The 20,938-nt window shown below is 39.3% G+C and overlaps 1 protein-coding gene across 3 annotated transcripts in view; it reads left to right on the forward strand.

Annotated features, from left to right (window-relative positions):
- The window catches only part of CLIP1 (CAP-Gly domain containing linker protein 1), a 125,331-nt gene extending 104,629 nt beyond the window's left edge, over positions 1 to 20,702 (forward strand). For 2 of the 3 annotated variants that reach the window (XM_068563780.1, XM_068563781.1), the window contains 6 exons: positions 8,393 to 8,445; positions 14,377 to 14,494; positions 14,571 to 14,721; positions 15,257 to 15,306; positions 18,105 to 18,229; positions 19,030 to 20,697. In XM_068563780.1, the coding sequence (XP_068419881.1) occupies positions 8,393 to 8,445; positions 14,377 to 14,494; positions 14,571 to 14,721; positions 15,257 to 15,306; positions 18,105 to 18,229; positions 19,030 to 19,255 (723 nt within the window). In that variant the 3' untranslated portion in view covers positions 19,256 to 20,697. Of the gene's footprint in view, positions 1 to 8,392; positions 8,446 to 14,376; positions 14,495 to 14,570; positions 14,722 to 15,256; positions 15,307 to 18,104; positions 18,230 to 19,029 lie in introns of all 3 variants that reach the window. The other variant, XM_068563782.1, reaches the window with a different exon arrangement.
- The last annotated feature ends 236 nt before the right edge of the window (positions 20,703 to 20,938 follow it).

The following is a 20,938-nucleotide window of genomic DNA, read 5'->3' on the forward strand; positions in this document are numbered from 1 at the left end:
AGCTAGTATTTTTATTAGGTGATAGATTGAAGACAAATTACCCACCATGTTTATTGTATTATGAAACAGTTTTGTGGATAGATCAGCTGTGTGAGATTTTCTGGTCCAGAGTTCCCCAAATCATGGTCACTTGTATACTGTCTTCACTGTAATGTTATCTTCTTAATATTTTTCTGTAAAATAACCCTCCCTTTTATTCAGCCTTTTATTACAAAAAGTTTCAAACACGCACAGAAGCAGAGTGAGCAGAACAGTGAATCCCCATGTGCCCCACTCCAAAGGCAGTCAACTCTTGGTCACTCTTGTTCATTTTTTTTTTTTTTTGGCCACGCAGCCTGTGGGATCTTAGTTCCCAGACCAGGGGTTGAACCCGCACCCCCTGCTGTGGAAGCACGGAGTCCTAACCACTGGACCCCCAGGGAAGGCCCAGTCACTCTTGCTTCAATTCTACTCTCACTCACCCTCCACTCCATCATAGATCAATTTGAAGCAAATCCTAGAATACTGTCATTTTATCTGTAAATATCTTTGTACCTCTAAAAAATAAAATTATTTATCCCCCCCTTTTTAAAATAAATTTATTTATTTATTTATTTATTTATTTATTTATTTATTTATTTATTTTTGGCTGTGTTGGGTCTTTGTTTCTGTGCGCGGGCTTTCTCTAGTTGTGGCGAGCGGGGGTCCACTCTTCATCGCGGTGCACGGGCCTCTCACTGTCGCGGCCTCTCTTGTTGCGGAGCACAGGCTCCAGACGCGCAGGCTCAGTAGTTGTGGCGCGCGGGCCCAGTTGCTCCGCGGCATGTGGGATCTTCCCAGACCAGGGCTCGAACCCGTGTCCCCTGCATTGGCAGGCAGATTCTCAACCACTGCGCCACCAGGGAAGCCCAGAACCCTTTTTTTTTTTTTTTTTTTTTTTTTGGCCATGCTGTGTGGCTTGCGGGATCTTCGTTCCCAACAAAGAATTGAACCCGGGGCCCACAGCAGTGAAAGCACCGAGTCCTAACCACTGGACCGCCAGGGAATTCCCTATTCCTTTTAAATTGTAATGTTATTTTAAAATTAAAAATAATCATACATGTTTGTAACATGAAACAATACAAATACATACCATTTCAAAGTTATTACTCCTCCCATTGTTGTTTCATCGAGGCAACATTATAAATGGTTGGGTGTACCTTTCCATACTGCTCTTCATGTGTGTAACAGCATATACATATAGTTTGTTTTTTACAAAAGCAATATTGTATACACTACTCAAACTCACCTTTTTCCCCCGAAGTTATATTTATTAAGGTATAATTTACGGGCTTCCCTGGTGGTGCAGTGGTTAAGAATCTGCCAGTCAATGCAGGGGACACGGGTTCGAGCCCTGGTCCGGGAAGATCCCACATGCCGCGGAGCAACTAAACCTGTGCACCACAATTACTGAGCCTGCGCTCTAGAGCCCGCGAGCCACAACTACTGAGCCCGCGTGCCACAACTGCTGAAGCCCGCGCACCTAGAGCCTGTGCTCTGCAACAAGAGAAGCCATCGCAATGAGAAGCCTGCACACCGCAGCAAAGAGTAGCCCCCGCTCGCCGCAACTAGAGAAAGCCTGCGCACAGCAACGAAGACCCAACGCTGCCAAAACATAAATAATAAATAAATTTATAAAAGAGAAGGTATTAAAAAAAAGGTATAATTTACATAAAATTCACCCTTCATAGGTATATGGCTTGATGAGTTTTGACATATATATATAGTCATATAATTTACCCCGAAATCAAGATTTCCTTCACCCCCAAAATTTCTCTCATGCTCCTTTTATAGTCAATCACTTCCCAATCCCTGAAAACCATTTCTCTCTTTTATGGTGCTATAGTTTTGCCTTTTCTAGTAGGTAACATAAATGGAATCAAAATAGTATGTAACAACAAAATATTAGCAAATTAAACCCAACAATGTTTAAAAGGAGGAATGATAGATTTAAAACAAATTACTAGCGTGTGTGAAGAAAAATACTAGCTTGTGTGAAGTGAAGGATGTGCCGATGTTCGGAACCATTACACATACTCCTGCTTTTGTAGGCTCAGTCAGACCACTTGACTGAGGGAAGAGCAGCAGTTTTCTATTTTGTTCACCGCTGTCTCCTCCATTTCTGGAACATAGTATATAATTCCTCGACCAAGTAGGATTTATCCCAGAGATGCAAGGCTGGGTTCAGCACTTGAAAATCAGATAATGTAATCTATCTCATCAACAGACTAAGGAAGAGAAGCCACAAGATCATATCAGTAGATGCAGAAGAAGCATTTGAAAAAGCTAATACCCATTGTGATAAAATCTCTCTGCCAACTAGGAATAGAGGGGAACTTCATCAACCTCATAAATAATACCTACAAAAACTACTGCTAACATCATACTTAGTGGTGAGAAATTCAAAGCTTTCTTTCTAAGATAAGAAACAAAGCAAGGATGTCCCCTCTCACCACTGCTTTTCGACATCGTACTGCTAGTCCTTGCCAATGCAGTAAGAAAAGGAAATAAAAGGTATACATATTGGGGAGGAAAAAATAAAACTCTTTGTTCACAGATCACGTGACATAGAAAATCCAAAAGAATGACAAACTCCTGGAACTAGTAAGTGATTATAGCAAGGCTGCAGGATACAAGGTTCAGTGTACAAGAATCAGTCACTTTCTTATATCAAAGCAATGAACAAGTGGAATTTGAAATTGAAAACATAATACCATTTACGTAAGCAGCCCCCAGAATGAAATACTTAGGTAAAAATCTCACAAAGTATGTACCAGGTCCATCTGAGGAAAACTACAAAACTTTAATGAACAGAATCAAAGAGCTAAATAAATGGAGAGATATTCCATGTTCACAGATAGAAAGACTCAATGTTGTCAAGATGTTGGTTCTTACCAACATGATCTGTAGATTTAACACAATCCCAATCAAAATCCCAGCAAGTTATTTTATGGATATTGACAAACTGATTCTAAAGTTTGTATGGAGAGGCAAAAAGACCCCAAATAACTCAGTATTAAAGAAGAACGAAGTTGAAGGACTGACACTACCCAATCTCCAGACTTAGTATAAAGCTACGATAATCAAGTACAGCAAAAGAGTAGACAAGTGGGTCAGTGGAACAGAATCAAGCGCTCAGAAATAGACCCACATAAATATAGGCAGTTGATCTTTGACAAAGGAGGAAAGGCAATACAGTGGAGCAAAGATCATCTTTTCAGCAAATGGTGCTGGAGCAAGTGGATACCCATATCCAAAAAGTGAATCTAGACACAGATGTTATGCCCTTTATAAAAATTAAGTCAAGATGGATCATAGACCTAAATGTTAAGTGAATAACTATAAAACTCTTAGAAAATAACGGGAAAACCTAGATGGCCTTGAGTATGGAGGCAACTTTTTAGATACAACCCCAAAGACATGATCTGTGAAAGAAAGAATTGATAAACTGAACTTTCTTAAAATTAAAAACTTCTACTCTGTGAAAAACAATGTGAAAAGAATGAGAAGACAAGCTGCTGACTGGGAGAAAATTTTTTTACAAAAGACACATGTAATGAAGGACGGTTAGCCAAAATATACACAGAACTTGTAAGACTTAAGAATAAGAAAATGAATAGCGCAATTAGAAAATGGACAAAAGACCTTAACAGACACCTCACCAAATAAGACATGTAGATGGCAAGTAAGCGTATGAAAAGGTGCTCAGTATCATATGTCATTAGGGAATTATAAATTAACAGTGAGATAATACTACACACCTATTAGAATGGCCAGAATCCAAAACTCTGGTAACACCAAATGCTGATGAAGATGTGGAGCAACAGAAATTCTCATTCCCTGCTGGGAATGCAAAATGGTACAGCTGCTTTGGAAGACAGCTCAGCAGTTTCTTACAACACTAAACGTACTCTAACCATATGATCCAGTAATTGTGCTCCTTGGTATTTACCCAAACGAATTGAAAATTTATGTCCACACAAAATCCTGTGCATGGATGTTTACAGCAGGTTTAATCACAATTGCCAAAAACTTGGAAGCAACCAAGATGTCCTTCAGTAGGTGAGTGGATAAATAAACTGAAGTACATCCAGATGATGGAATGTTACTCAGCACCAAAATGAAATGACCTATCAAGCCATGAAAATAGATGGAGGAACTTTAAATGCATATTACAAAGTGAAAGAAGCCAATTTGTAAAAGCAACATACTGTATGGTTCCAAAGATATGGCATTCTGGAAAAGACAAAACTATGGAGACAAAAATATAGTGGTTGTGAGGGGTAAAAGGGGGAGGGAGTGATGAATAGGCAGAGTACCAAGGGTTTTTAGGGCAGTGAAACTAAACTATACATGTCTTTATCCATTTGTCAAAACTCGTAGGATATACAACACCAAGAGTGAACCTAATGTAAACTATGGAAATTTGGGTGGTAATGATGTGTCACTGATTGTAACAAATGCACCTCTGTCCTGTGGGATGTTGATAGTGGAGAAGGTTGTACATGTGTGGGGACACGGAGTTATGGGAAATCTCTGTACCTGTTGTTCGATTTTGCTGTGAACCTGAAACTTCTTTAAAAAAATAAACTGTATTAATTGAAAAAAAAAGTATGTAACCTTACGCATAATAACATTAAATGTAAGTGAATTAAACGCTGATTAAAAGGCAGACATTGGCAGAATTAATTTTTAAAAAGCATCATCTAACTATATGCTGCCTATAAGAGACACAATTTAGATTCAAAGACACAGTGGATTGAAAGTAAAAAGATGTAACAAGATATATCATACAAATAGTAACCAAAAGCAAGCTGGAGTGTCTATACTAATTATCAGACAAAGTAGACTTTGAAGACAAATATTGTTACTAGAAACAGAGGAAGAAATTTTATAATGGTAGAAAGATCAATCCCTCAAGAAAATACAACAATTACAAATATATATGCAACTAATGGCAGAGCCCTAAAATACAGAAAGCAAAAACTGACAGAATTAAAGGATGAAATAGATAATTCAGCAATAATAGTTGGAGATTTCAGTATTCTATTTGATTAATGGATAGAACAACTAGACAGAAGATCCACAAGGAAATAGAAGACTTGAACATCAGCTAGGCCTAACAGTCATCTTTAGATCACTCCATTCAACAATAGCAGAAGACACATTCTGCTCAAGTGCACGTGGAACATTCTCCAGGGTAGACCATATGCTAGGCCATAAAACAAGTCTCATGAGGTCCTGCAAAGTATGTTCTCTGACCTAGAAACTAGAAGTGATAACCCAAGTATCTCAGGTGTAGTTTTAATTTGCATTTCCTTGATGGCTAATGATTTTGAGCTGCTTCTTTGGTCAAGTGTCTGTTCAGATCTTTTGCCCATTTTAAGATTTGGTTTGTAGTCTGTGTATTATTGAGTTGTAAGAGCTCTTAATATGTTCTGGATACAAGTCCTTTATCAGATTGAGTTTTGCAAGTATTTTCTCTCAGTCTGTGTATTCTCATTACACTTTCTTAACAGTGTCTTTTGAAGAGCAGAAGTTTCAAATTTTGGTCAAGTCCACTGACAGGGCTTAGAAGTAATAACACTCCAGTATCAATGAGCACACCTAACTACCTAGATTTTGGTTTCTAAATACTCTTCCCCACTAAAAGGTCCTTAGAGAAATGGCTGATTCCAGGGCTGAGAGAGAAAGACTACAAGATGAGCCTGGAATATCTTGTGTACCAAAAAGCAAGGCAGTGCTTAAAGAATACTGGGGATTAGTCAGAAACCTATCAGAACCATGTTGAAGGGGCTTCCACTGGCCAAATCTGAGATAATTTGAGCATCAAAAGAAATAATGATAGTAATGGATTATAGCCTATTGAATAAAATAAGAAACCATGATATATAAATATGCCATGGAAACAGATATAAATAAGTAAATGAGGGAAAAGTGAAAGCCCTTCTTGGGACTTCCCTGGTGGTGCAGTGGTTAAGAATCCGCCGGCCAGTTCAGGAAACACGGTTCGATCCCTGGTCCGGGAAGGTCCCACATGCCGCGGAGCAACTAAGCCCATGCACCACAACTACTGAGCCTGTGCTCTAGAGCCCGTGAGCCACAACTGCTGAAGCCCGAGCGCCTAGAGCCCGTGCTCCGCAACAAGAGAAGCCACTGCAATGAGAAGCCCACACACCACAACGAAGAGTAGCCCCTGCTCGCTGCAATGAGAGAAAGCCCGTGGGCAGCAATGAATACCCGACACAGCCATAAATAGATAGATAGATAGGAATGCCTTTCTAAAAAAAAAAAAAAAAAAAAAAAAGAAAGCTCTTCCTTATGGTAAAATGCCAACTGATAAGTATGTGAAATGATGGAATTATAAAATCACTATTTGGTATCCATCATGGTAATTATTTCAGCAAGAGTCATCAATTGGTGCTAAAACCAGTGGGTGAAATTTTGTTAAGGAACAGAATGTTTACATAGTTTCAGAGTCTCTCTCCACAAAATAGTAGTATTTTTACAGTGGAGAAACATGGAAGATGCTTCTTTAGCCAACTGATTGAAGTTACCCTCACCGAAAATCGACATTGTGTGCCTCTTAATATCACATACTGAGAAGGACATGGGATCACTTCTGTGGTATTTCTGCCAAAAAGTGCATAGTCTGACTCTACTCATGTGGGAATATCAGGTGAATCCAAATTGACGGACATTTTACTCGCCTCTGTGCTCTTCAAAAATGTCAAGGTCAAAAAAAAAATGTCAAGGTCAGGGAATTCCCTGGGAGTCCAGTGGTTAGGACTCCGAGCTCTCATTGCTGAAGGCCCATGTTTAATCCCTGGTTGGGGAACTAAAATCCCACAAGCTGCGCAGCCAAAAAAAAAAAAAAAAAAAAATAGTCTGGGTCACAAAAGACAAGGAAAGAATGAGGAACTAGACAGGCTAAAGAAATTTGACTACTAAATGAAGCTTGTTATCCTGGATTGGATCCTGGACCAGAAGAAGAAAAAAACATTATTTCCTATGAAGAATCAGTACAATAAGTATCCTAAAATTCTGTTCTGTGGAAGTTCAGGTACAAGAAATTCAGCCTCCAAGAAATGGGGAGAATCTCTGCATACTTGTTCTTTGCAGTGTTGAATGATTTTCCAAGTGTTTATTAATTTTTTGTATTTTCTCTGTTGTGAATTATCTGCCATGTCATTTATCCATTTATATCTTCATTGTAGTCATTTCCCAGTCTTGTTTGTTTATTGATTTTTTTCTTTTTTAATTTTTTTAACTATAAAAGTTAAACAGCTTCCTTGTTTAAAAAATAAATATAAACCATATAAAAGGGCAAAAGGAAATAATGAGAGCCCCTCTCGTCTCCACATCCCACTCTCCAGATGTTCTCCCTCTTGTTTCATTCCTTTAAAGTTTGCCTCCCACTGTTCTTCCTTCCTTTTACTCTTTACAAATTTCTAAATATATCCGTGAATTACTCATGCAGCAAAAGCATTTATCTTAATGGACTAGGAAAGGAGAGAGTCTACAGTGGAAAAAAACTGTATGTTAATCTCTATAGATTTCTTGATAACCTTATGTTCAAAACATACATGTTTATATTTAAGAACTTCTAAAGTATAAAAGACTTTTATAGCAAAGCATGTACATAACTGACACATAATCAGAAATAAAACCACAACGACTTATCGTGAATTAGTGGCTTAAATTCTGGGCCAATCCCAAATGGTTGGAAACCATTACATAGTCTTTGTTGTTATCCTTTGATTAAAAAAAACCATGTAAGAGCTTTTGTTACCTCTTTGTTTTATTAACAGTGTGAGTTAAAATTGGTACTGTATTTGGCTAAACTGTATGTGGTACAGATTGGGGGTAGAGGTGAATCTTTTCTCACAAGATTGACTAGCTGAATCTTTTGTTTTTTATCCTTAATAGAATAACAGAATTTTAGAACTAAAGGGCCAGTGGAAATTCTTCTGTAACTTTCTTATTTTATAGGTGAGAAAGAAATGCCTGGATATAGTAGGCATAAGATAAGGCCCGTGTAGAATAAATTACCTGTTCCTAGCCCTACACAAGTTAGTGACCTTTAACTTCTTTTGTTTCAGTAAAGGAACCAGAATGTTAATAGTGAAGCTTTCACTCGTTCATCTAACAAATGAAGGAAACATTTATTGAATGTCTAAGATATGGCATGTACATGGTGTTGTTTAATATTTTAACTCTCAGGTCCCTGATGTACACTTGGTCCTTTTTCACTGCCTCTGAGGAAAGCCCGTTGCTTTAGCGGTCCTGGAGCATGGGAATGTGACCTGGGGGATGAGAAACTGACCTCTCTGTTATGCACTGAACTTTTTTGTGTGTGTGTTTTTTTTCCCAGCTGGAAGAAGAGAGATCTGTGCTCAATAATCAGTTGTTAGAAATGAAAAAGAGGTAGGCTTTCTTTTTGTATATATTGTTTTGTGTGTATGTGTGTGTGTTTAATAAGGAAAATGTTAGAATATGCTGTGTACAGTGACTTGTAGAAAACATACGACCTTCTTATATTCAGAAAATTGCATCGTGATAGTTTGGTACTCATAATTGACAAATTTGTAAGAGTTTCAGTATGAATTACTAAAAGAATAGTTCGATTTTTAAGCCATGTTCAGTTGCATTTGTCGAGAAGTGTTCTAAATTAGATTGTCTCATATTATACTGCTTACCTCCTAGTTTCAGTAACTAAAGTACTATAATTTTACCTAGAGTAATCTGCAAATAAATTCAGTTATATAAAAATTTCATTTTTTCAATAATAATGGGAAACATTTTAAATGTTTCTACTTACTTTCTTAAAAAGAGCTTTGTTATTTGTTATTCTTTGATGATAATCGAATGCTGTTCACATGGAAGCTTCCAGTACTTTTGAGTAAGGATAAACGGGCCCCCAGGAGTAATCATTTAGAAGCCTGATGCTTATGCTTTCTGATGGTCTCTGTCTGCTTTTTTAAAATGTGCAGTTTGTGTCTAGAGAGATTCTCTGCTTTACTCTGCATGCCAAGTAGGCATAGTGTATACTGTTGCTAAGAACCACAGCCTGTACAGTGGTTTGCTGTAGAGTACATCACAACAGAGACAGGCGTTTTTGTCTTATTAATTACAAAAAGAAAAATAAACCTTTAGGAATAGTATAATCAAGAATTCTTCTATACCTCAATTAAAAAATAATAAGAAAATAAAATAGAAAAAAAAAGAATTCCTTCATGGTCTTGCAGAGCATTTTATTCTTACTTGTCAGAGCAGAGGAAGTCTCCCTTACTGACCACTGACGCATGCGTTTATGCTGACGTTGTCCCTCCTGCCAGTATGGCGGTTGCTTCAGAGTCGAGGGCTTTATTTAGCCCACAAAGATACTTGAGTTCCATAAGCTCCATTCTAAAGGAAATTAGGCCTCAGTTCAGGGGTGCCTTCCTCCTTTCTTTTTTTAAGACATCCTTAGACTCATTCTTCTTTAAAGTTTCACATCAGAATGCATGTGTGTTTCATGACTGCCACGCCCCTGGTCCAGCCAGGTGTTCGCCCAGTGCCCATGAGCTGTGGTGACTGGCCTGCCATGCCTTAACCTGGGGCCCAGGTACAAGCACAGCTCCACCCGTGGGGGCCTTGGGATATTTAATTTTCCATGAATAAGGCTTTGTTTCTTTAAAAAGAACCCCATGTATGCAGTTGTCAAGGGTATGTGAAAAAATTGATAGCACTTATTCCTGAGGCATTCTGACAAGGGAATGAATAAAAACAGGCTGGTGTGAGTACTGATGTAATCCCTTTGCATTTATGTAGCCCTTGTAATTCACAAATTTCTCATATCTCAGAACAAACCACTGAAATATATGGTGGGGCTTGCATTTAAAAATGATGAAACTAAAACCCCCAAAGTTAGGCAACTTGGCCAAGAACTCAGATGCAGGCACAAGACCCAGGACTTAAGATTTTTACAAGGGGTCTTTTCTCATTGTACATTTATTATTTATTTATTTTTACTTTTTAATCTTCTTTAAAAATAAAGATGCTATTGCTTTGTTAGTCCTTTTCATGTGACTTTGACTGAATTACCTGCCTCTCAAAATGTGATTAGACATGTGACTTTTTTCACGGCTTAAAAAGATAGAACAAATTTGGGTACTTGTCCATTCCTCTCTTCTTATTTCACCCTGCTCCCATTTTAGGTCCTGGATAATTATTCTTTTAATCAATAAACGTGGATAAAGATGATAATTTTTCTGGGAGTGAAAAATGTTAAAACTTAGTTTCTTATATTTAGAACTGTTTTTTTAATCAAATTGTTAATTAATCCTCACAGAAAGTTATGTCTCTTTCAGAAATCTGAATAAAAATATATTTTAGCTAATATTTTGGGGGCCTTAAATGCCTTCTGAAAGTCAGTTTGGTAAAGGATTCATATGTAGGTCTATGTGTGTAATAGTTAAGTACCTGTAGCATAGAGTACTAAAAAGAATTGGATACTTTCTTAATTTAAAAATCTAGAAAGTACTTAAATCAGGAAGATATTTGAAAGGTAGTGGTTCATGCAAGAACCGAGATCTTAGCCAACAGTTTAATTTAGAGGTGAGAACTGAACATACACAGTCAACGTAGTATATGATGGCTTCATTCAAACTCTATTGTTCATTATGTTGAAGTGCAGTACTTACTCCTGATGTAGGGTGAAACTACTTATCGTTAAGAAATCAGTATCACCCTCTTGTACTTGCTCTGTTTTTTTGCTATCTAGCATCGAATTGCAAGCAACACGTAGTGTAAGTTTTTCTCTTAGATTAAAAATGTAATCATTTCTTTGGGAAAGTGGTCTCCAAGTTAGGCAAACCTCTTTCAGAACAGGTTCCAACACGTCTAGTAGATAAAGTAGAGCCAACCTTGAGCGCTCTAACTGATGGAAGTAGAGAAGTGTGTCCCTCTGGCCAGAGAGCCTACGGCAGATTTGGGAACCTGTTGGGCTCCCCTCTCTTCTCTAGGCTTTTTGATGTCCTAGAAGGAATTCCAGAGCCATCATCTTAGCTGTGGACTTGTAGAGTCAGGCTTAATTCTGTGGGCGTCAAGGCAAGACTCCTGTCAGGAAGGAAAACTGGCCAACGGTCCCGTCCACCAGTTCTGAAGAGGTCACTGCCACGCCAGCTCATTCAGCTCACCGTGGGTTGCTAACTGTCTGACTGTCTCCAGCTTGCGCTACTTATCAATGCTCATTTCACCCCTCTCTTTTCCCTTTCCTACTCTTGCTTCCTTTGCTATATCTGTGTGTCTTTAATGGTAAGACTAAAGAAAGTCTATCCACGTTATAATAAATAAATTTCATATATTTTTAGTAAACAAAATTGTTGTATATATTTTTTGGCTGCCTTTGTCCCTCTGTGTCTTGCTTTTGTTTTGTAAAATATTCTCAGCAGTATATACATACACACACACACACACATATCTTTTTTATATCTATATACAGCACAGAACTTCAGTGCAAATTGAGTTCTCCTTACTGCATTTGCAGTTCTCTTCATGTTCCTAATATTTGGTTCTTGTTATCTTGCATTTTTAAAGCTTGCCCAGTAACACTTTAAGGTATCTGCTTCATTACTGTAATTTCTTTCTTATGTAAGTAGTAAGGAAAGAATCTGGGTAATACGTTCCCTTGGGGGAAAGATTTCTGGCCCCCATAACCCTTCTTTCATGTTATGTTTATCTTTCCTTCTTGATACTTTTAGTAACGCCAAGTCACTGGGGCCAGCGTGGCTTTAAAGTAACACAGGCCTTACTGTCAATGTGATGTGTGACTCAGGTGTCAGTAATGCTGGCATAAATGGTTTAATTTAGCCCCTCTTGGTTTGCACGGTGGGATTTTGGCTTAGAAATCACCGAAGATGCTAACACTGAAGACCTGTCACAGAGATGAGCTGCCGAGGCCTAGTTGTCCCTTCATTTGGTGTACAAATCGCAAGTCAGATCCCTTTTTTTTTTTTTTTTTTCAGATCCCTTTTTTAACCACGCATCTTTTGATAACTTTTGTACGAGAAACATCTGCTTGCCATCTTCTTAGAAAGCAGCCTCACTTAGAGGGTGGACGTATGTGGCGATAAGCAAAGATACCTGCTCCTTTTTCCTTCTGCCGGCTGATGCCGGCCTCATCCCTCCCTAACACAACCTGTGAGAGCTTGACTAACTAGAGTCCTGATTACAGAGGAATCTAAATCCGTTAACCCCCAAATCCTGGTATTTCTCAGTAAAAACATTTAAAATCACGTCTTTCAAATTTGAGCTGGATTTACAAGTGAATCTCTTGAAACGGTTTTTATAATAGAGTGAACTACCAAATAAGTTTAATAGAAACTTAAAGAGCCCAAGAGTTATTGAATCTTTGGATAAAATCAGATATTTACTTCCCAGCTGGAAAAAATGCCTGTGTACATTCCTTTCATTTAAATCTTTGGGGGTTTTTTTGTTTGTTTGTTTTTGTTGTTGTTGTTTTTACTTAAACAGGATCCTATTTCCTAGCGAGGTGTTATGCAGTTAGTAATTTAACAGCACCAAGTATTCATATAATGCTTGGGTGTTGAGTTCAAGACATTTTCTGTAAGTCTCAGATTCTTTTCTTACTACTTATTCTGGGGTTTGAGTGTTATCCACACAATGAGATAAATACAACACTTATATTTTTCATCTTTGTGTAGAATAGAATTTCAATTTACCATAAACCATGAGAATTCTGTAATTCGTGTGCCGGATATCTTGGGTCTCACTAACCAGACATACATTCTGCCATTTCTAACCTGGGCCTCAGTTTCCAATCCCTCCAGTTGGTTCGATGACAAACTGAACCACAACATGCTCTGCACTCACCCAGCTACTTCTAATAGAACCGGGAGTAATTCGGTTTGTTGTGGTTTAAGCCATGAACTCTCACTGATGATTATCTACTCTATGTGGATGCAGATGAGTAGGTTGTATGGCCTGAGGGCGGCCGGGAAATATTTCTCCAGTTGTGTTTTCCCCAAATATTTTTGTGATACAAGGTCTTTTTTCCTCTTGTTTCACACTGCATGTCATTTTTTAAAAACTTCTTATTTCAAAATCTGAGGTTTCCAGAAGAGCCGCAAAGGTAGTACCTGGAGGTCCCGCCTTCCCTTCACCCAGCTTCCCCTCATGGGCACATCTTACATCCCCTGGTCCTTTGATCCAAACTGAGAGTAACATTGGTCCAGTACTCTTAGCCAGACTCTAGACGTTGTTCAGATTTCCCCAGTTTTTCCATTCATATCTTTCTGTCTCTCCCAGGATCCGGTCTAGGAGACCACAGTGCATTTAGCTGTCCCATCTGTGACAGCTCCTCAGTCTTTCCTTGGCTTCCGTGACCTTGGCACGTTTGAATTTTCACCACGAAAATTTAAATACACTCACACATTTATAAACACATAGTAGCCTGCCCTCTGGGGTTGTCTCTATTGTGTCTTGCCCTCCTCCCCTGTCTTCCCTTCATCTTTCCCTTTCTTTTCCCACTCCCCTGACTCCAAGACAAATGTTCTCCTCTCCTGGAAAGCCCGGCCCCCGTCCCTGTGCTGATAACCAAGTGCTGGGTCGGCCTGAGAACATACATCCCGTGTGCTGACCTTCTCCCTCCAGATGCCCCTTGGCTTCCATTCTACACCTGGAAATCCATCTTCACATTTCCGTTCTAGCCTTTATGTCATTACCTTTGATTTCTATGAGCAACTTAATGTCTGTCCTCTTCAGAGTCTATGGACGAAAAGTAATAATCCTTCCGTTTGAATAGTGGTAATAATCTCTGCTACTGTTTTGGCCCAGAAGATCTCCAAAACACACTCTTGGAACTTGCTGAAAGTTACTGAAATTAGTGAGAACCAATCGATACTTCCAGCATAAAACTGCTCTGCATGACATCTGTTTAATCGCTTTGCATGTGTGTATTTTAATTGTTGTTATTGCTTGGTAATGATTTATTCAAGAAGTAACAGAATTCATCTGGGGGGGCTTAGATTTTTAAAGTAATTATTTGGGGGTGTAACAGTCTTGTTTTTTAATTCTGCGTCTTCCAAAGTTATTAACTTGTTTCTTTAAATTCAAACGGATACAATGATATGCAGATTCTGGCATGTCTCTGCATAGGTAAACTTTTTCTCCCCTCACAGTAAGTAAAATTTCAAGTAACATTCTGCAAGCATAATAGCCTTAACCCCCTGTAAAACTTCCCCGTGATACTTTCTCCCTGTATATTAGCTAAAGTTGCGCGTTTGTTCTAGGACAGTTGTACACTGACCGCTCTCTCGGTTCATTTCTGGAATTTTTAACTCTTTGATCTTTTAGAGAATCCAAGCTAATAAAAGACGCAGATGAAGAAAAAGCTTCCTTGCAGAAATCCATCAGTATTACTAGTGCCTTACTCACAGAAAAGGATGCAGAGCTGGAAAAGCTGAGGAATGAGGTAGAGTACCACCTCGGGGACCCTGGCGGTACCCGTCTGTGTTCCGACCGGAAGCTAAGCCCAGCCTGTGTTTCAGGTCACAGCGCTCAGGGGAGAGAACGCCTCCGCCAAGTCCTTGCGCGCAGTCGTTCAGTCTCTAGAGTCCGACAAGGCGAAGCTTGAGCTCAAGGTAAAGAACTTGGAGCTTCAACTCAAAGAAAACAAGAGGCAGCTCAGCAGCTCGTCAGGTAAAATGGCCACGTGCTTCCTCCCGACCCCGCTGCTTCCCGCGGACGCGGGGTTCGTGGCGGGCGCGCGCTTTGTAGGCGGCGGCTGCGCCGCGCCGCGCCGACGGGGCCGCTCTGTGCCGGGCTCGCCCGCCTGTAGTCGGATGAGGCCCCACGCAGAGGGGCGCGCCTGCCTGTCCCCACTTCCGGACCTTCCCGTGGGCAGGAGTTTATATAAGACAGTGGGTGATAGCTGCCATCCCAGCAGCCGCCGCGGCCTCTGCAGGTGCCCTGCCGGGGAGGAGGAAATGACGGCCGTGACCGTGACCGGTGTTCCTCCCCGCAGTGGGCCGGCCTGAGAGAGGACGACCATGTCCGAGGGGTCCAGAGAGGAGACAGGAACCTCAAACGTGTTCTCAGAGAGGCGCATGTGGGGCTCCACATGAGAATGCGTTTCTAACACTGGCCCTTTCAATGCAATAACAAGGAAATAAGATTGTAATTTTTAAAAAAAATCCCCCCTCCACTTTTTTTTTTTTTTTTTTTTAAATATAAGGTAATACTGATACTCAGGCAGAAGAGGACGAAAGAGCCCAGGAGAGTCAGGTAATATTCCTTCCTTTTGCTTTGCTTACTTGCTATTTTTAAAAAATCATTTAATCTTTTGAATAGGTAATATATTAATATGTTCTAAACATTAAACAACGTTAAAAATACGTACAGTAAAAAAAAAAAAAGAATCTCCCTCCAAACGCCATCTCTCTCCTGCTCAGTTCCCAACCCCCCAAACAGGTAATCAGGGTTATTAACGTCTTTTTTTATTTTTTCAGAGATTTTTTTAAATGTACATACAAGCCAAGACTAATACAGTCTTTCCCCCTCCTTTTTTCTTACACAAATGGGGGCATATTACATAAACTGATCTGCACTTAGCTTTTTATAGCTGTATGGTATTCCATTATATGCGTGTACCATAATTTAATCAGGCCTTATTGGTTGACATGACATTTGGGGTGTTTTCTGATCTTTTAGATGTATTATAAACAATGCTATAATGAACTGTCTTGAACACCTATCATTTTACAGACATACTAATATTTCTTTAGGATAAATTTCTAGAAGTTGAATTGTTCCATAAAAGTTTCCTTCCTCATCTTTACCTTCAAAAGACAGGGTTCTGGGCTTCCCTGGTGGCGCAGTGGTTGAGAGTCCGCCTGCCAATGCAGGGGACACGGGTTCGAGCCCCGGTCTGGGAAGATCCCATATGCCGCGGAGCAACTAGGCCCGTGAGCCACGGCTACTGAGCCTGCGCGTCTGGAGCCTGTGCTCCGCCAACAAGAGAGGCCGCGATAGCGAGAGGCCCGCGCACCGCGATGAAGAGTGGCCCCCGCTTGCCACAACTGGAGAAAGCCCTCGCACAGAAACGAAGACCCAACACAGCCATAAATATAAAAAATAAATTAAAAAAAAAAAAAAAAAAGATGGCTAGCAGGACATCAGAGCCGTTTAAAAAAAAAAAAAAAAAGACAGGGTTCTTTTTTTTTTTTTTTTTAAAGAACAGTATCTCCTTTTTTATTTTTTATATTTTATTGATTTATTTATTTATGGCTGTGTTGGGTCTTCGTTTCTGTCCGAGGGCTTTCTCTAGTTGCCGCAAGCGGGGGCCACTCTTCATTGCGGTGCGCGGGCCTCTCGCTGTCGCGGCCTCTCTTGTTGCGGAGCACAGGCTCCAGAGGCGCAGGCTCAGTAGTTGTGGCTCACGGGCCTAGTTGCTCCGCGGCATGTGGGATCTTCCCAGACCAGGGCTCGAACCCGTGTCCCCTGCATTGGCAGGCGGATTCTCAACCACTGCGCCACCAGGGAAGCCCCAAGCCCCAAGACAGGGTTCTTGAAAACTGTTTCCTAAAGCCAAAATTATCAAAATAGCCTTAGTTTTAAAAATGGTATTATATGGAGGCAAACTATTCTGTTTTTGGAAACGTATAGCCCACAAGCAACAAACATCTATTTTCAATTTTTATTACATATTTTGGACATACTTACCCCATTCAAAATTCAAAGGTACAAAAGCCTTCTTTGACTTTTAAATAAAAGAGAAACTCAGTGCATTAGTGATTTGTTTTAGTTATGACATCTCCTTTGAAAGGCATGTAAGGATTCAACGCACAGCCTAATTTACCCTGAATAGCATTGTCTCTGCTTAGTTTGTATGTCTGATGAGCACAAACTTAATTCACAATGTTTTCTCTTTCCCCCTTCCTTTCTGCTTCCGTTTGTTTCATCTGCCACTGCCAACACTTTTCTTCCAATCAGCAAATGGTTTGTTTTATGTTTCCTAATTTGTGAGCACGTGTGTGTGTGTGGTTTCCCACTGTACTTACATCCATTTTGTGGCTTTTTCCCCCCTTTCTGATATGTATCTGCTAACAGGATAAAGTCTTTAGAAAATACAGTTTGAGCAGTGAGATGAGATTCAGTGGGTCTTGCCTTCAATGGCAGAAGGGAGATTCTGCAGAGAATCACAAAGCTAGTGATTCCTAGCTTTGTTTCATAACTGCCCCAGCAGGAGAAAAAGGCCAAATATTTCTTTAAAAAGTGAATATGTATGTATGATGAATATATACACACACACAGATGTATTTTTTAACACTGTAAAATGGGATTTTTTTCCCAATGGACATTAAGAGAAATGAGACCTTTGTATTTGTAGAAGAGGGAAGAAACTTACTGATTTTTTTCTTTTCTTGGCTGTGCCCTGCGGCATGTGGGATCTAGTTCCCTGACCGGGGATCGAACCCTCGCCCCTTGCATTGGAAGCACAGAGTCTTAACCACTGGACCATCAGGGAAGTCCTGAAACTTAACTGATTTTAAATTAAAGTGCCCTTGCTTTGCAAGGTTAGGACAAGAGCGTTTCCTCCTGGTGGGCAGTCATCTCGTTATCCCACTGCCCCAATTCTGGGCCCAGGTGGCCTGAATGCTGCCCCTTTAGTGTGTGGCCACACCTCCTCAGGTGAAAGAGAGCTTAAGCCTTCTCTTTAGAACGCCTTCCTTTTTCTCTGAAGACCCATTTACCATCCCACCATGACTAATAAGTGAATGTTAAATCGTAGTTGGAGGAGAATTTCCATGAGCTTTTTGAAATCTACAGAACATAAAAGTCCTGGCTTAGTTGTAGTTTAGTGTAACAAGTAACTGGTTACGCTTTCTGTACAGTGTGTGTGTGTGTGTGTGTGTGAACATAATGTAAAACACGGTTGAGTCACGGCTGCTGTGGGCCCCTGCGACTCCAGCATATACTCTGTAGCCACAGCCTGAGAGTGTACTTGTAGACTGCTTGATGCTCCAGCGAACACACTTCAGACATTTTACACATCTGCTTTTGTTTTTTCCCTAAAAAATCAGATCGATTTCCTAAATTCAGTAATAGTGGACCTTCAGAGGAAGAATCAGGATCTCAAGATGAAGGTGGAGATGATGTCGGAAGCAGCCCTGAATGGGAACGGTGACGACATGAACAATTACGACAGGTATTTCACGTCCAGCGATACTGAGCGGAACCTTAGTTCCATCTAAATAAATGTGTGTTTTTAAAGTTAGGTTCTCCAGACAGAGGACAGATATCGCATGATATCGCTTCTAGGTGGAATCTAAAAAAATGGTACACATGGTACAAACAGAAATAGTTACAGATGTAGAAAACAAACTTACGGTTACCAGGGGGTAAAGGGGGGGGAGGGATAAATTGGGAGATTGGGATTGACATTTACACACTACTATTTATAAAATAGATAACTAATAAGGACCTACCGTATAGCACAGGGAACTCTACTCAATACTCTGTGGTGATCTATATGGGAAAAGAATCTAAAAAAGCGTGGAATTATGTATATGTATGGCTGATTCACTTTGTGTACAGCAGAAGGTGACACAACGTTGTAAATCACCTATACTCCAATAAAAATTTTTTAAAAAGAATAAAGATATGTATAACTGAGTCACTCTGCTATACAGCAGAGATTAACAAAACGTTGTAAATCAACTATACGTCATCAGTAAAATTAAAAAAAAAAAAAGTTAGGTTCTCCAGTGGATTGGAGAAACAATTGCTTTGTGGTTATTTGGCCATAAATTGACTTCCACAAATCTGGCAAGAGAGTGAAAATGGTTTGATGTGAAAATTTAAAACGTGTACCGTAGTACTTAAACACTTGAGGCTCCCAGACTTAGCCATAATTCTTGCTTATTTTTTGTTCATTACAAGTGATACTGTCTCTTGAATTTCTTCTGATGGAGATGAGTTTCTGATTATGCACGTTAACATTTGTAGTGATGACCAGGAGAAACAGTCCAAGAAGAAACCTCGCCTCTTCTGTGACATATGTGACTGCTTTGATCTCCACGACACAGAGGATTGTCCTACCCAGGCACAGATGTCTGAGGACCCCCCCCATTCCACACACCACGGCAGTCGGAGCGAGGAACGCCCCTACTGTGAAATCTGTGAGATGTTCGGGCACTGGGCAACCAACTGCAATGACGACGAGACTTTCTGATGAAGCCTCACATCCAGAACTGGGCTTTCTCAGATGCACTAGCGTTTAGGCAACTGACCACCAGCATTGTGTGTGCAGACTTCAGGAGAACTCGTTATTTTTGACCCCCCATCAACAAATCTAAGAAAATATTTTGATCTTCAACAAATCTCCCTTTTAGTCTCCCCTTATAAGTTTATCAGTTAGAATAATAAATAGGTGAGTTTTCACCTCTGATTTTGTCTTGATTTTTAAAAAGTATTAACAAGACATTGCACCAGATGCCATTACATTAGTTGTCCCTAGGGAGACCTCAGAGAACGACTCCTACCCTCACAGTACCTTATTTAAGTACTTTAAATTATGCTGTTACTTTTCATATTTGCACTAAAATATTTCCAGGCTGCGTTTGTATATTTAGATGTTTTGGTTAAACTTTGACACTGGAATGAGTTGAAAAAATGTGCCACTTTGCATTTTCATCTACTCATTTAAAGTATTTTATACTTAAAGAAATACCTGAGCTCTTTGCACTACCTGATGTCAGTAGTGCCTTTATTTCAGGCTTGATGATACTTAGGTGTGATTATAAAATCATGAAACAGGTAAAGGGAGGGGGAAGCCCCCAAACTGCTGTGGGGACATTTTATAATCTCTATGCTGCACCCACTTACTCTTCTATGGTGTTTTGTTTATTGGTTTTGCATAATTTCAGCTTATATATTATATGTATATATTTTTGTAAAATTTCTATTTTGGGAAAAAACATATACAATGTGTCTTTCTTTTCAGATTTTTACCTTTATGAAAAAGAAAACACTTAAAATGTTCATCAGGACCTAATGGACTAGGCCAGAAATAGCATCATGTGGCTTTGCAGCTCTTTGTTCTTTGTGTTTTCATTTTATTTCTTTATCAGATATAAATAACTGGGAGAATTTTCTCCAGATTTTTTTTTCCTTCTCCAGCAGATATCCCCAGCAGTCAGTTAATTAGATAATAAGCCACTATAAAACACCTAAATTAACCAATCTACAATCTTTACAAGTTTTTTTTACTGTGTTTTTAGATGAATGTACGATGAGAAATTCAACATTAATAATTTTGGATTTTCTTATCACAAAAAATAAACTGAAGGACCTCAACCACAAGAAGTTTATCAACCAGTTTGAATCTATTTATCTTCATTAGAATATCTCCTAGAATATGTAAAAAGTAATAAATAAATGTATCTTCCATGAGACATGTATAATAAGAACTTCTATAATTGTATATATGCCTTTGATGTATTTTCCTCTCAAGATTATCAACTATGTGTTTGACAAGTGAAAAAATAATGTAGTCTGTTGAAATGTGGGGTTATAAACATATAATAGGAACTGTTTCACAAACACAATATGTAAAGCAATATTAAAATCTGAGCAAACAGGTGTTCTGTATCTACTTTAATAAATGGTTATTCTTTTTTGCCAGTGTAGTAAACTGGTATTATTCTCAGGTTTATTTGTCATAGTGGTTTTTCTTTAAGTGAGCAAGCACTAGAGACCCAAATAGCAATTTCTACTGCAGTCTGTTGATAAATTGCTTTTAAGAAATTATCTCAAAGCATTCTATGACCCATTCAGCATAAGATAAATATCCAAGGTGGTTATCCATTGCTATGTCTCACTGTATTACCTGACAGAAATGTAAGTGGCACCATGT

This window comes from Eschrichtius robustus, chromosome 14, assembly GCF_028021215.1.
Source record: "Eschrichtius robustus isolate mEscRob2 chromosome 14, mEscRob2.pri, whole genome shotgun sequence".
Lineage (NCBI taxonomy): Eukaryota > Metazoa > Chordata > Mammalia > Artiodactyla > Eschrichtiidae > Eschrichtius > Eschrichtius robustus.